This window comes from Marmota marmota, unplaced genomic scaffold (assembly GCF_001458135.2).
Source record: "Marmota marmota marmota unplaced genomic scaffold, marMar, whole genome shotgun sequence".
Classification (NCBI taxonomy): Eukaryota; Metazoa; Chordata; class Mammalia; order Rodentia; family Sciuridae; genus Marmota; species Marmota marmota.
In genome coordinates this window covers 74,081,977-74,095,976 of record NW_026000026.1, presented here as the reverse complement: position 1 = coordinate 74,095,976, position 14,000 = coordinate 74,081,977, and the positions used below count along the sequence as shown (strand labels likewise).

At 41.0% G+C, this 14,000-nt stretch overlaps 1 protein-coding gene across 8 annotated transcripts in view; it reads right to left on the bottom strand.

Annotated features, from left to right (window-relative positions):
* Arhgap26 (Rho GTPase activating protein 26) overlaps window positions 1-14,000 on the bottom strand; it is a 411,269-nt gene that overhangs the window by 266,247 nt on the left and 131,022 nt on the right. For all 8 annotated transcript variants that reach the window (XM_048811731.1, XM_048811728.1, XM_048811733.1 and 5 more), the window contains exons 9-10: window positions 11,965-12,065; window positions 6,471-6,565 (exon numbers count right to left, since the gene is read on the bottom strand). In XM_048811731.1, coding sequence (XP_048667688.1) covers window positions 6,471-6,565; window positions 11,965-12,065 — 196 coding nt within the window. The remainder of the gene's footprint in view (window positions 1-6,470; window positions 6,566-11,964; window positions 12,066-14,000) is intronic.

The window sequence follows — 14,000 nt, the reverse complement described above, 5'->3', positions numbered from 1 at the left end:
GTCGACTATGGGGGAAAGAGCATTTAACACATATAAGATTTTCAAATGGATGGACTTCTGTTGGAGCCAGCTAGTCCTGGAAAAAAAAAATAAAGCATCCTAATTGTTTCCTTTCCCCAAGTATAAACACGGCCCCCCAAGAGACTGCACTGATCCAGTGAATCACAAGATGCCTTTTGTTTCTATAATTTTCCATATGGTTTAGTGGCCCCTCCTGGAAAACGTTTGGAAGAAAATATCCATGTGTTACTTACATCTGTGAGAAATTTCTTTAAAATAAACAAATCCAAGGATGCTGGCAAATGACTACCACCATGATCCTTTAGCTTAAACAAATATTTTCCCTATATTTGCTCATTAATTTCCATGAGATACTGCATGGTGGAGTTAATTATTCCATAGACACTGGCAACTATTAGTAACTCACATACCACCACTAAAGGCTGCTTCTGCATGCCCGTTCTTCACCCAGGAACTGTACACTAAACTCATTCAAGCAGAGTTGACCTACTTCAAGGAAAAAATTATATAAATCTAGTCAATTAACCAATATAAAACATAAACCTTCAAAGTCTGGGTCTTTTGACACCTTATTCAGGTATAAAAGGGCAATTATTTAAAAGCTTAGACTACTATTTAAAAAAAGAGAGTATCCAGAATGAGGAAGGTAGTTTATGTAAATGGGCAATTTTATGAAGTGGTACTGTTGAAGGAGAGCTGAGCCACCCATTGAAAAGGTTGTCATGGACATGGGTGCTGCTTCACAGAGAGACGCCCTCCCTAGTCAGTACTGTGTACATTTTTGGTGCTGCTATAACAAAGTGCCACAAATTGGATGGCTTAAACACCAGAAATGCACCATCTCCTAGGCCCAGAGGCTGAAAGTTCAAGATCAAGGTCCTGGCAAGACCGGTTCCTTTTTAGATCTGTGAAGGAGAATCTGCTCCACAGCTTCCTTCTAGCTTTCATAGGCTACTGGCAACCTGGAATTTCCTGGTTCAGAGACCACTGTCCTGATCTCTGCCTTCATGTTCACAAGGCATCTGTCTGTGTGCCTGTCTGTCTCTGTATCTACATTTTCCCTTCTGACATAGACACCAGATGTGGTAAGTAGGGCCCACCCTAATTACCTCATTGTAACTGGATTACCTCTATGAAGAGGCTATCTCCAAATAAAGTCACATTTGTAGAAACAGGATTAGGACTTCAACATATGAATTTGGTTGTGACATGATTTAACCCATGACAGATACCTTCTAAGAAAATAAGAAGAGATTCTCCTTTGGAGCATGTTTTAACAACATCCCATAACCACTACAAGTCATAGACATCTACTGAAAGCCATTTCATACTGTACTTTAAATGCTAGAGTCCTGAAACTGAATTTCAAAAGAAATCTGAAGGGAAATTCAAAGAACCATCATGTTCACTTGATGGACATGGCACCTGGATTTAAACAAGTTTTGCTTTAGGATTAAATAAAAAGATTTTCTACTAACTTTAACTTTTCAGTGTTGGAATAATAAAATCCTTTCGAAGGAAAGACATGAAAAGCTAATATTAGCCTGTGAAACATTAGCTCAGAATAATCCAGGAGACTTCAGCAGTTCAGGTCTGAACCTTTCCTGGAACTACCTCTGAAAGGGCAAACGTAACAGAGAGAAGGGACTGAGCGAGATGTGGCCTCAGAAGGAATGTGGAAGCCAATACGGAAGAGTATAGTATCCAGGGGGAAGAGGACAGGCCTAGTTTTGAGAAGCCATGTTAAAAGAACTCAGAAGAATTAAAGGTAGATATCTGAGAATGTATTTAGTGATTTTTTTGGTGGAGAGGGTATCAGGGATTGAGCCTAGGGGGCACTTAACCACTGAGCCACAATCCTGATATCCCAGCTTTTTTTTTTTTTTTTTTTTTGAGACAGGGCCTCACTAAATTTGTTAAAGCTGTCTTTGAAATCGCCATCCTCCTCTTGAGTTGCTGGGATTACAAGTGTGCACCACCACACCCAGATGTATTCAGTATTTTAAAAGGATCCTTGATACACAAAGTTCAAGAACCACAGATCTAAATTCAAAGCCCTGGATTAAGACTTCATTTGATTTTCAGCTAATTCATGGATCAAAGAGTCATAACAGTTCTTTATGTAGGGCCTATGGCTCAGTAATTAACCCTTTCTCACCATGATTTGAGGATTAGCACATTGACAGCAATGCATTGGGATTTAATGAAAATAATCAGCTGATAATACAGCACTAATACTTTGATTTCTCTGACTCATGCTAGTCTCCACTGACAAAAGGTGCCACCTTAAAAATAAAAGGTAGGAGAAGAGGTGGGGGGATACATATATGTCAGAGAGAGAGAATTCATGGAACACCAACTAAGTGCCACATGCCGGGCAGTATGCTCTTCCTATATCACCTCTTTTAATTTAGTTATGTGTGGTCTTTCCAAAGGTCACAGAGTAGTAGGTGTGAAAAGTTTGCAGCTTTAGTTTTATTGCACCATTAGTTTATGATGTCAAATGCAAATAATTAGAATGAGAACAGCACTTCGTAGATTCCACAGCCTGTACGTTGAACGCTCCATGGTGTCTCTGAAATACACCCACTGGTGGCACCAGGCTCATCACCTGGAATATTTCTAGAATATTCTAAGTTTTGAGGCAGCAACATGTGGTGGAATGAGCTTCTATGAACTTCCAACCTTAGCCTGGGCAGATGACCTCACCCTTCTAAACAGCAGATTCCTTAGCAGCAGCATGGGGATGGGGAAGGGGTAGCCACCTCATCAGGTTAGAATGAGGATTACATGAGACAATGTATGAAGGTGTCCTTCTTACAGAAAGCACTCAGATACTACAGCTTCCTTGCCCTCCTCCCCTTTAACATTCTTTAACTTCAAAGGTGGACTAGAAATGACCCCCTCTGTTTATTAGGTACTCTCTCCTCCACATGAGTATTACTAAGCACCTGTATAAAAAGGCCTGAGGGGTTTTGTTTGGTTTGGATTTGCCATGGTTGCTTGTTTCTAATAAGAAAAATGTTTTCATGTGCTTTGATGAAACTGTATTGTGAAACACATGGCGTACAGTGTACCAATCATTATTAAGAACAAAGAATAACTAAAAAGCTAGAAAGTGTGTCAGTCCCTGAAAGTTGGTCCTGGGCAGGGAGTGGAATCTGGTTCTAGCAAGCACCCAGTGGATATAGTTGTAAGTGATTCCCACCAACATTAAGGAATACTGATATCATGGACTTGCAATTGACCCCTGGAATAGCCCTTTGTAAAGGCTACAGCTTCTGTTACAAAATAACATATCAGCAATGAGTCTAAAGGTTCAAAGGATTTAACCTTCAAAATCCATGCCATCTCATACTCTTAAGTCACACTTTATTTAACATGTTTATCTTGATAAAACACCACATTAATAGCCAGTATGTCAGTGTCTACATATTCCATGTTTATGGTAGAGTTAACATATTCTGGGAACATTGCAAACCTCTAAATATAACCATCCCCTCTTTTGTGTCCACTTCCTGGGTGCTAAACTTGCATTTTGAGCCCCTGCCAGTGGTACAGCATATGGAAGTGAGGAACCTACAGGAGGCCCAGGCTGAAAGACGGCAGGCATCTAGCAGCAGTCCCCTCCTTGCTGAAGAAGAGGGCAAGAGTCACCCAGAGAACAGGACTCCAGGCAGAGTCCCCCGGCTACTGCCACCTGACACAGGGAAATGCCTTTTCCTTGTCACCCTAATTCCCTTCTAGATATGTGAAGAAATATAGAAAGATCTGATTTTCAGAAGCTAGTCCAAAATAAGGGAGAAAAAAGAAGGAAAGGGGTGGAGGGATTCCATCAAAACAGAAGAAAGATCAGTGGTCTAGATGAAAGGGACTACGGGGGAAGGAGAAGGGACAGAAGGAAGAACAGGGGAATGACTCTTACCTAACTTTCCTTCCTATGTACATATATGAATGTTTCACAGTGAATCTCTCTATCATGTACATCCACAAGAGATAACTATAAAAAAATTTAAAAACTAAATAGCGGGAAGATCAGTAGAGCAGGGGAAAGGGAACTGGGGAAGGCAGGAGAGGAGACAGAAAGGGGAAATACTGGGGACTAAATTAGAGCAAATTATAGTCCATGCTTTTATAATCATGTTAAAATGAATCCTAACATTATATAAAAAGAACCAACAAGAGAGAGAGAGAGAGAGAAAGGAAGGAGGAGGAGGAGGAAGAAACAGAAGAAAAATACTGCCAACATGTAACCTAACCCATGAGACCTATTAGAGAAAACTGAGAGAAGGGTTTTCATGGAACTGTCCACTCACCTCCTGCTTCACAGGAGATTCAGCAGCCTGGTTCTGAACCTGCTCAAGATGCTTCCACTTCACACCAAGGGACCCAGAGACACTAGGGAAAAACTGACTTCCCAAGTCCTCTTTGTGTGTGAAGTGTGAGCATGTGCTCCTGGCTTCTGACAGGGTCCCGAAAAGGTTTTGTAGGTATGATAAGAGAGGGAAGGTGCTTGGAAGTGTTGGCGAGGTGGAAACAAGAGGGAGATGCCACAGGGAGTTTTAACTGCCCCAGGAGCAACTCTCCACAACTTCTCAGGAATCCTTGGAAGAAGGCATGGAAAACAATGCAGCTTCAGAAACATCTCTGAGCTTGTTTTCAACCTGCCAGAGAGCTGCCAATCAAGGTGTGCCCTCTTCCAAACAACCATGCACATGATCAGCTCTAGGAAATAAATGTTTCACATGCATAAGAACATCCGCCCAAACACATCTTCTGAACCTCCTCAAGGATGCCAATAACATAGATTCCCTTAATTCTATATCTAAATAGAGATACGTCTATGAGTGCTTGAAACATCCAGATTGCAGATTTGCTTACAACCAAGAACCAGTTTTGGTTGGAGGATGGCTTTTTGCAACTGTCCTTTGCTATCCAAATTTAATTTATGCCCTGCGCTGCCCTTCTCCTTTACCTTCCTCTCTCACAGGACCACACATAGTGAAGGAGTGGGGCATTTTCTTTTCATTACATATCTGTGTTTAAAAGAGAAAGGATATATCGAGTCTGATGCAGGACAAGTTAATCAGTGATAAAAAAAAATGACAACTTACACTTGTTGAGCACTTTATTATCTGCCACCTTGCCACATTTTACATGTATTATCTCTCAGAATCCTCACAACAATCCTATGAACTAGGTATTATTACTATCTTCATTTTCCAGATAAGGAAATCAAGGCTCTGTAAGATTAAGTAACTTGTTCAAGGTCACATGGCGACTAGGCAACAGAGTCAAAATTTGGACCTAAGTTGTCTAGCTTGAGAGCCAAAGACAGAATGATTAAATTACTCAAGAGATGTAATTAGTTTCCATGAACTTCTAATTTAGGCTAAAAGGGTATTCAGCCTTCAGCAGCCACAGTACAGAGCAGACACTTGCCACAGAAGTCATTCTAGTGCAAGAGGCACTATCTCAGAACCTCCCAGACCTCAGAGTAATGGTTATAGGTAAATCTCCCAGGGAAGGCAGCTTTTTTTTTTTCCCTTTAACTAAAGGAAAGAGATTAAATGGTATTACATGAGTATCATGCTGAGATTTAAGGATCTCAGTGCTAGCATTGCTGATCTTGAACAGGCAGCTTAAATAAGCTTACCACGTGGGTTTCATTGAAAGAATTAACCTGTTGCCAAGTAAAGTGTCTCAAAGAATTGGAATCTTGTCAAACCAGATTAACACCATGAAATGGTACAATTTAATGAGACACACTATAAATCTTGAGGAATACAACACACAGCTCTCTCTCCAAAGACTGATTTTGCAAGTGATTGGTATCTTTCCTGGATGAGCACAGTGGTAGGTGAAATGCTGCCACTAAAAGCTTTTTCATTAAAAGCTTTTTATTAAATTGGAATAAAATTTCTTCCATCTCAGGTCCCTTTTATTTGTTTGCTTTGTTTTATTTTTTGGAACTGAGGATTGAACCCAGGCATGCTTTACTACTGAGTTACAGCCTCAGTCCTCTTTAATTTTAAGATATTTGCTGAGACTACCCTCAAATTTGGGATCCTCCTGTCTCAGCCTCCCAAGTTACTAGGCTCAATTCCTTTAGAATCATTGTATTATTTAAGGGGGGGGAACCTTATAAAGTTATAATCAGGCTAAATAGTTTTGTTTAAGCATCTACCCAATCTCTTGGAGACATAACACATACCCTAAGTATGTAAGACGCTGAAATCAAATTAATTGCTACAAATCATTGCTGAACCTAAAAGATGGGGAGGCAGCACTGATCCTCACAATCAGTGACGGCCCAAGGTCTAATCCAAACTGGATATAGGTGGAGGATAAAGAAGGGAGGGTAGGAGAAAAAAGCAGAAAATTTTGACTTAAAGGAAAAGGAAAGAAATCCAAATTTAGCAATATTTGTTCCTAAGAAAATGACTCACCTGTCTACTGCTTCTACGTCAAAACAAAATCTCTTCTCAATAGAGTCTGTTTTCCTCCGTGTACAGGATTTGAGGGTGACCGATTCATCTTCTCCCTAGTAGGAATAGGTAGACCATCAAGGTGAAGCAGAATGTGGGCTGTTCCTCTCCAGGACAAATGCGGTACCTAAACAGATAACTTTACCCTTTCCAACCTGAGAGTATGTAACCATGTAAGATCAGCCATTGATCATAAAACCTTCTCAGTCCAAAGCCTCCTGCAGCTAAATTTAGGAAACTATTGTACCCAGAGCTAAACGTCTTCAATACTAGTATATAGGGGTGGTATAGTATCAATCCATGGTAGATGAGCACCTGCTGATGTTGTCTTAAACATGTGTGATTTGTGGATTCGATAAGAATTGAAGATGGTCTCCTAACTGTGAGCTTCTGAGTCTTTTCATTAGTCACCACTTCTTCAAGAACACCTTCCTGGACCAGGTCAAATCTCCTCCAAAACAAGCTCACATAGCACCATGTACCTTTCCCTTCCTCACTGTGCTGATCACAGCTGAAGCTGTCCAAAGATGAAGATGTTCAATGATGATTAATGTCTCTCTCCCATTAGACTGTAAGCTCCCTGAGGGCAAAAGACTATTTATGCCTACTCTTGTGTCTCCTGAGATGAACTGGTCCTAGACAGAGTAGGTGTTTTATAAACATTTTAACAGCTTTACTGACCCATAGTATATTATTAAACTACATGTTTAATGTGTAGAATTTATAAGTTTCTATATACTTATACACCCATGAAGTGATCATTACATTTGAACTAACATTTCCATTACCCCCAAAACTTTTCCCCTGTCTTTTGGTCCCCCTTCCCACTTCATCCCTAAGCAACAACTGAATCTGATTTCTGTCACTTCAGGTTAATTTGCATTGTCTATAATTCTGTATAAATGAAACCACATAGTACGTGCCCCTTTTTTATCTGGCTTTTTATACTCAGCCTAATTGCTTGGTGATTTGCCCATGTTGTGCACATGAAGGGTTTGTTTCTTTTTACTGCTGAGTAGTAGAAGTAGAATACAACCATTTTATCTCATATCACTAATTTATTGCCTAGGAACACCAAAGTTGTATCCCCAGTTTCTTCTTTTTCTCTTTAACTTGGGAATTTGTTAGGGTTTCTGTTTCTCCTGCCAATCAATTACTTTTTTTTCCCCTAAACTAAGAAAGAAACCAGCAAGCCTGCCTGGTTTGTTGAAATAATAGGAAATGTGACTACATAAGGTAAATTTAGCTACCCACTAATATCAGAGTAGCACACTAAACACTGAAGACCTGGGAAGAGACAGTTTACATTCACGAGTCTTATATCTATTGTCTTTTACTGAATAGCAAAGATTAATTTCTCAGATTGAAAAGTGTTCTTTCTCTCATTTGTAAGACATATGAGTGTTTTAAATAAAAATTACAAGAGGCCACTGTTTTGGACTAGGCTCCTTTCCTACCCTGAGCCCCAAAGCCTAGACTTAAAGTCAGCATGGAGTCACCCAAGCTAATGTTCTTTGTCACTAAATCAAAACCAAGCTGTTTATCTGACCTTCTAAGAAACCAGGAAAAATAAGAGATCAAAGCCAAAATTCCCAAACAAGTTTGTTTCAATTGGCATGATAATAAAGTTCCCTCTGCCTGAGAGGTAACCTGAAGTAGCCTAATGCTGACAGATCTGTTATTTTCTGATTATCTGTCTCCCTGTCCCATCTTTATAAGTAACTGAAATGACCAGTTCACTCTGAGTCCTCTGTTAATGCTTTCTTCAGCCTTTTTCTGTCTTAAAAACTGCTTTGCTCATCAGAACACTTTTTTCTATTTTATGGAAGGAAGTATTGCTTAATTCTAGAATTGAAAATAAAGCCAAGTAAATCTTTAAACTAACTTAAAATTTTGTTCTTTGAAAATAGAAACACCCAACAGGATCAACCAATTTGTTAATGTCTGTATTTCAGATTTACTAGCTCTAGACCAGCTTCTACTTTGAAAGCTCAGATGAAGTATCCTAGAGAAATGGGAGAATACAGGAATCTATAAAGGATCATCAAATATAAGCAGAAAAAGTAGAAAGATGAGGTTCTTGCCCAAGGATGACTATGCCGTATTGGAAAAAAATCTATAAAAATGTTTGGTTTAACTACTGAGGGTTTAGAAAGTGGCAGATACAGATAATCACTTAAACAAAAAGTTAACAACTTTTTATGACAAATACTGAGAGAGAGTTGGCGGGCTGGGGGTGGGGGGAGGAGGGAGAGGCTGACTGTGTTTAAGCTGAAATGAAAAGGATCTGATGGGATCAGGAAGGTTAGAGAAGCTGGCCTGAGCTGGGGTCGGGAGGATTCACTGGACACAGAATGAGGAGAACAGGAGCAAGTGGGTGCAGAGGACCTGTGGCCTCAGCAGAGGGTCTTGAAGGAACAGAGGGACACTGGTGTACTGCAAGGCCAGAGTGAGAGGCAGAGAGGAATGGGTATGAGGGAGGCCAGGGCCAGACCATGCAGGAGTCTGGTCTGTATCCTGAGAGCAGCAGGAAAGGACAGAATCAGCATTGGGCTGCTTCAGACCTGCACAGAGGGAGCTCCCTCTCAGAAGGTAGGGTGCCGGGACATTCCTTCACCACATGTGGGCTCCTCTCTCCAAGAGGATGTAGCAAATCTGCTCACAATTCCAGGCCTGAGGCTGAGAGCAAAGTCAGCACTTTTAATGGAAAATAATTCAAATGAAAGGGACAGGGGGGAAGAGGGAAGAAAAATCATGTTAGGAAAAAAACAAAACAAAACAAAAAAACACCCTGTGATCTATATCAAGTCTGCTGCCAGTGCCTAGGACAGGTTTGTACAACATGAATGCAGTATCACATGATTCCTCTGAACCAACTGAGAGGACATTACCTCTAGATGGCTAGTCCCCCTACTTCTCTTCACCTGAAAGCTGACAAAGAGTGACATTATGGCTACAGAAACAGGAGACTCAGACTCTGGAATGAGGGGGGTTCAGTCCTAGCTCTGGAACTCCTGAGCGGTATGACACTGGAAATCTGTTGCTCTTTCTGACCCTCAATTTTTCCCTTTGTGAAAGAAGGAAAATTGGATCAAATAGGACAATATTGGATAATAAAAGGAAGTAGAAAACTATAAAATGTAATATAAATGTGAGGAATTATCATTAGGAAGATGAATTACTATAATACCAAGGTCCTAAGATCACACTCATCAGTGTCAAGCTCTGTCCCAAGAAATTGATCTGCACTGACTCGTATAAACCCCTTGACAACCAAGGAGGTGTTTCAGGATCTCGCTGACATCTTTGGAGTCCCAAACACCCATTGCAGTGGTCTCCACTCTTTACTTTCAAGAAAGATAGGTGTAGAGAAAATGCAAGAGCATTTCATTAAATATTTGATAAAGTACAAGATAAAAAGACCCAAAATAAAGACTGTGGGAGAGAATAATTCAGCGAAGGTGATTTCTAGGACTAAGTGTTACAAAAGTTCTCTGACCCCAAGTTAAGGAGGCCTCCTCCAGGTTCATTTCACAGAAACTAGGGAACTCTTCCTAACACAGGTTTATGATATTCCTTCAAAAATACTGTAATTTCTCTATGTATGATATTTTAACATGTCTGCTTTCTTGAGATTATTTACAAGTCAGCCCCTCCTCTGCCAAAAAACATTAAAAGGGCTTTGTTACTGCTTGGATACAAGGAAGGAACAGAGATGCTGATAAACTTCTCTATTGTGGCTAAAGTAAAAGAAAGCCCGGAAGAGAAATTGGACATGAAGAGAGCAAAGGGCAGAGCATGGCTGAGCAGCTACAGTGATAATGACTGTACCTAACGCCACCAACCTGAGATCTGGTGCAGCCAGTGTTATACATGTGAACACCGTGGTCCCATGCACACCTCCCAACACACTGCACAAAGAGGCACCAGAGAGAGGGCCAAGGTGCCAGGATTGCATAGGACTCATTTATCAATGATTAGATACAACTCAAAAATACTTAAAACTACAAATAGAACCAGGGTTGGGCTGTAGCTCAGCCATAGAGTGCTTGCCTAGTATGCATGAAGCACTGGGCTCAGTTCCCAGAGAGAGGAAAAACATAAATACTTATTAAAAACATTTAAACATCTCCAGAAGGAAATAACAGTAAGAATGAGAAGCAAAATTCAAAGTGATAATCAGCAAGAATTTTCTAGCTATTAAAAAAAAATACCCACAAATCAAAAGACCAAAAATTCCAAGCAATGGATGTTTTTTTAAGTTCAAAACTAGGATAATCATAATGTAACGTAAAACACTAGATGAAGAAGAGAAGGTAGTAAGAATAGCAGGAGACAGAAGACAGATCACTCCACAGGACATTGGCACCATTGAGAGTTCCCATCAAAGGCTGATTGGCAGGAGGCAAGGAGATATCTGTGGATAAGGGAAGAATATTAGAGATTCTAGCAGCTGTGGGACAGGGCCCCAGGGAGCCTGATGTGGCATTATAGTCTCTTCCAAAGATGACCATGGAATATCTTCATTCCCAAATGCTCTTGACACAATAAGCATCGGAAGTCCTGCCACAAAGAGACAGGGTCTGCACCCTCTCCTATGGGAACTTTGTGGGCTCTTGTGACTGTTCCAACCAACAGAAAGGTGCAAGTAAGGGTAATGACTTCTGGGGTTAGGTTGTGAAAAAGCAGTACAGTGCCTGTGTAAACTGCTAGAATATCCACTGCTGAAGCCTGCAGTCGCTCTGAGCCTATCTGCATAGTGATGCTGTGAGGAAGCCAAAAGTTGCCTATATGGGGAGACAGATAGGCAGGTCCTAAGACCATAGAGACAGGGGGAGAGTGGGGGCAAGAGGAGGGGACAGAAGGGAACCAGGAAAGAGGAAGAGGACTCTGTGTGGCCAGCCTTGAGCTGCTTCAGACCCACAGACTTTCCACTCTACTACCATCTGGTTGGAACCACATGAGAACTGAGCCTGAATCACTTACTCAAATGCTCCCCAAATTCCTGACCCACAGAAACAATGAGAAATACTAAAATAGCTGGTGTGGCTGTCAAAGTTGCTTAGTTTTGAGGTGACTTGTTATACAGCAATAGATAACTGGAACATCTAAACTGCCAAATGGCAGCTCTCCAGGGATCAAGTGAGACTAACGTGAATCAGCTTCCTAGGAGGAGGTCATCCAAGACTTTTCAGCTTCTAAAAACATCTGACACATTTAATATCATGTACATGTGAAATATAAGCATCTTTCTTAATTGCAGTTCCCAACATAACTTAGAGCTAAGAATATTCATCTTATTTTAGTTATCTTCAGGATACCAGGCCTTCTGGAACTACTGTATAAAAACTAAGAGAATTACAGTGAAACACTGGAAATGTTACTTAATGTTCACATTATAATCATTATCTGTTAGCCAAGCAAATCAAGCATGAAATTTAAAAAAGGAACTCACCCCCTTTCCTCCTGACTTTTGGTCAAATGGTACCATAGTGATTTGTTTGGAATCTCGTTGATATGTACAGTAGTGCTTCACCCAAGAAGTTCCAAAGTGACCTGCAAGGTAACATTGCCTGTTAAACATCCGTACTTGCCCACTGTGTGCTGCCCACCATTAACTGCAGAAACATATAGCCCACCGCCCATAATGCTCACCTACCCTGTTTGAGGGCAATGGATTCTCCACACAGCTAGACTGAAACAGACAAAAATCTGATCCCACAGGCTGGAAATGGAACCAGCCCAAGGCTTTCCCCCAGAGGCTCAAGAGCTCTATTTCCCACTAAAACTCTCTCCATTGGGTCTTTAAATGTAAGGGAAATAGAGGTTCCCTAGGGAAATTAATTCACATTCCCATCATCAATCTCCATTTGGAGTTTCCGCTCTCTTTCCTGACTGGAGTAAGATGCTAAGGAAAGAACCCAGAAAGGCTCCTCCAAGTGCCTGTCACCATTCCCAACTGGGACGATGACATCAGGTTTCCCACACAGCTGCTCGGTGACTCTGTGCACAGACACTGGGGGTTCTGACCTACTTCCAAACCCCTCATATTTACTTTGGCAGAAGGAAAAATGATTGGGAAAGCAGACAGTGATACCTAAGAAACACCAGAGGTACAGAGTGGAAGTGACTGAAAGGCTCAAACGTAATCTAAGGAGCTGTTTCTCAAAATTGTCCCTCAGGGAAAGGGAGACGCCATAGAGCGGAGGTCTAATGAGACCTCTGACTTCACTCACTACTCAGCCTATATTTTGAACAACAGAACAGTATGAGATGAAGAAGGCATTACCAGCCTGCAACAGCCTCAATCAAGAGCTCTCGTTCTAGATGTTTACAGAGATCAAATAGCAGAAATGGTTAAAAATTTTAAAAGCATAAAAAGGGAATCAGTAGACATTTAATAATTATTAATGGTGTGTCATGACTGCCAATTGCAACTGCTAGAAGCCACTTGGTAAACGTAAAAGGCAAGACGTGAGTGTTCACAATAGGGCGTCAAGCACAAATGAAACGCCAACCACCCAAATGCATTCTGTGGCTTAGAGGGAAGTTCCAGTGACTACACGACATGAGGTTCCAGGAGAGCTTTGTATTGGCCAATTTAAGCATCAAGATAAATAAAGACAGTAATGGATTATAGCCTACTGAATGAAAGTTCATATTGCCAATGGAAAGACAGAGGGACAGACAGAAGGGTGAACTGGAAGAGTGGGAGGGAGAGAGAAAGGAAGGGAAGGGAGGACACTGAATGGCAACTACTAAATATGGAAGGAGAGGCAGAGCTGGGAAAGCACCATCTGTCAAGCGTCACAAAGTTGGGTCCGGCATGAGTCATTGGACACGAAGTCTACAGAGAGCAAAGTGTGGAAAGGAGTGACTAGGGAAAAAGCAGTGACTAGACAGTGCAGAGACCAGATCACACCTTGTGTGGATGATCAAATTAACAGCATCATCAAGGAGATGGAGGGATGTGGCCCTGAGGGGAAGAACATAGCACTACACATGCAGGCCTGAGCTGGAGATGATTAGATGACCCAAATCTAATCACGAGGAAACATCAGTCAGACCCACACAGAATCAAATTCTATAAAGGAATTGGATCATGTCCTTTAAAAACTTCGGGGTCATGAAAGACAAAGAAAGGCTGAAGAATGGTTGTGGATTGACAGGAACTAGAGACATGACAACTACATCCAGCACACAAGTAAGTAATGGAGGAAACAATGCTTTGTAAGGGCTTTATGGGGACAAGTGACCTACTGAAATATGAGCTGTAGTTTAAATGCTGTATCAATATTCCATCCCTTGGATGTGGTGACATAAATGAATATCCCTATCCTTAAAAATTCTGAAGTGAAGGAGCATGGATTAGGCAACCTGCTCTTGAATGGTTCAGAAAAAGAGGGTATGTGTATCTATGCGTATGTGCACACACACATGTGAGCACAGAAAGCAAGAGATATATATATTATATATATATATATATATATA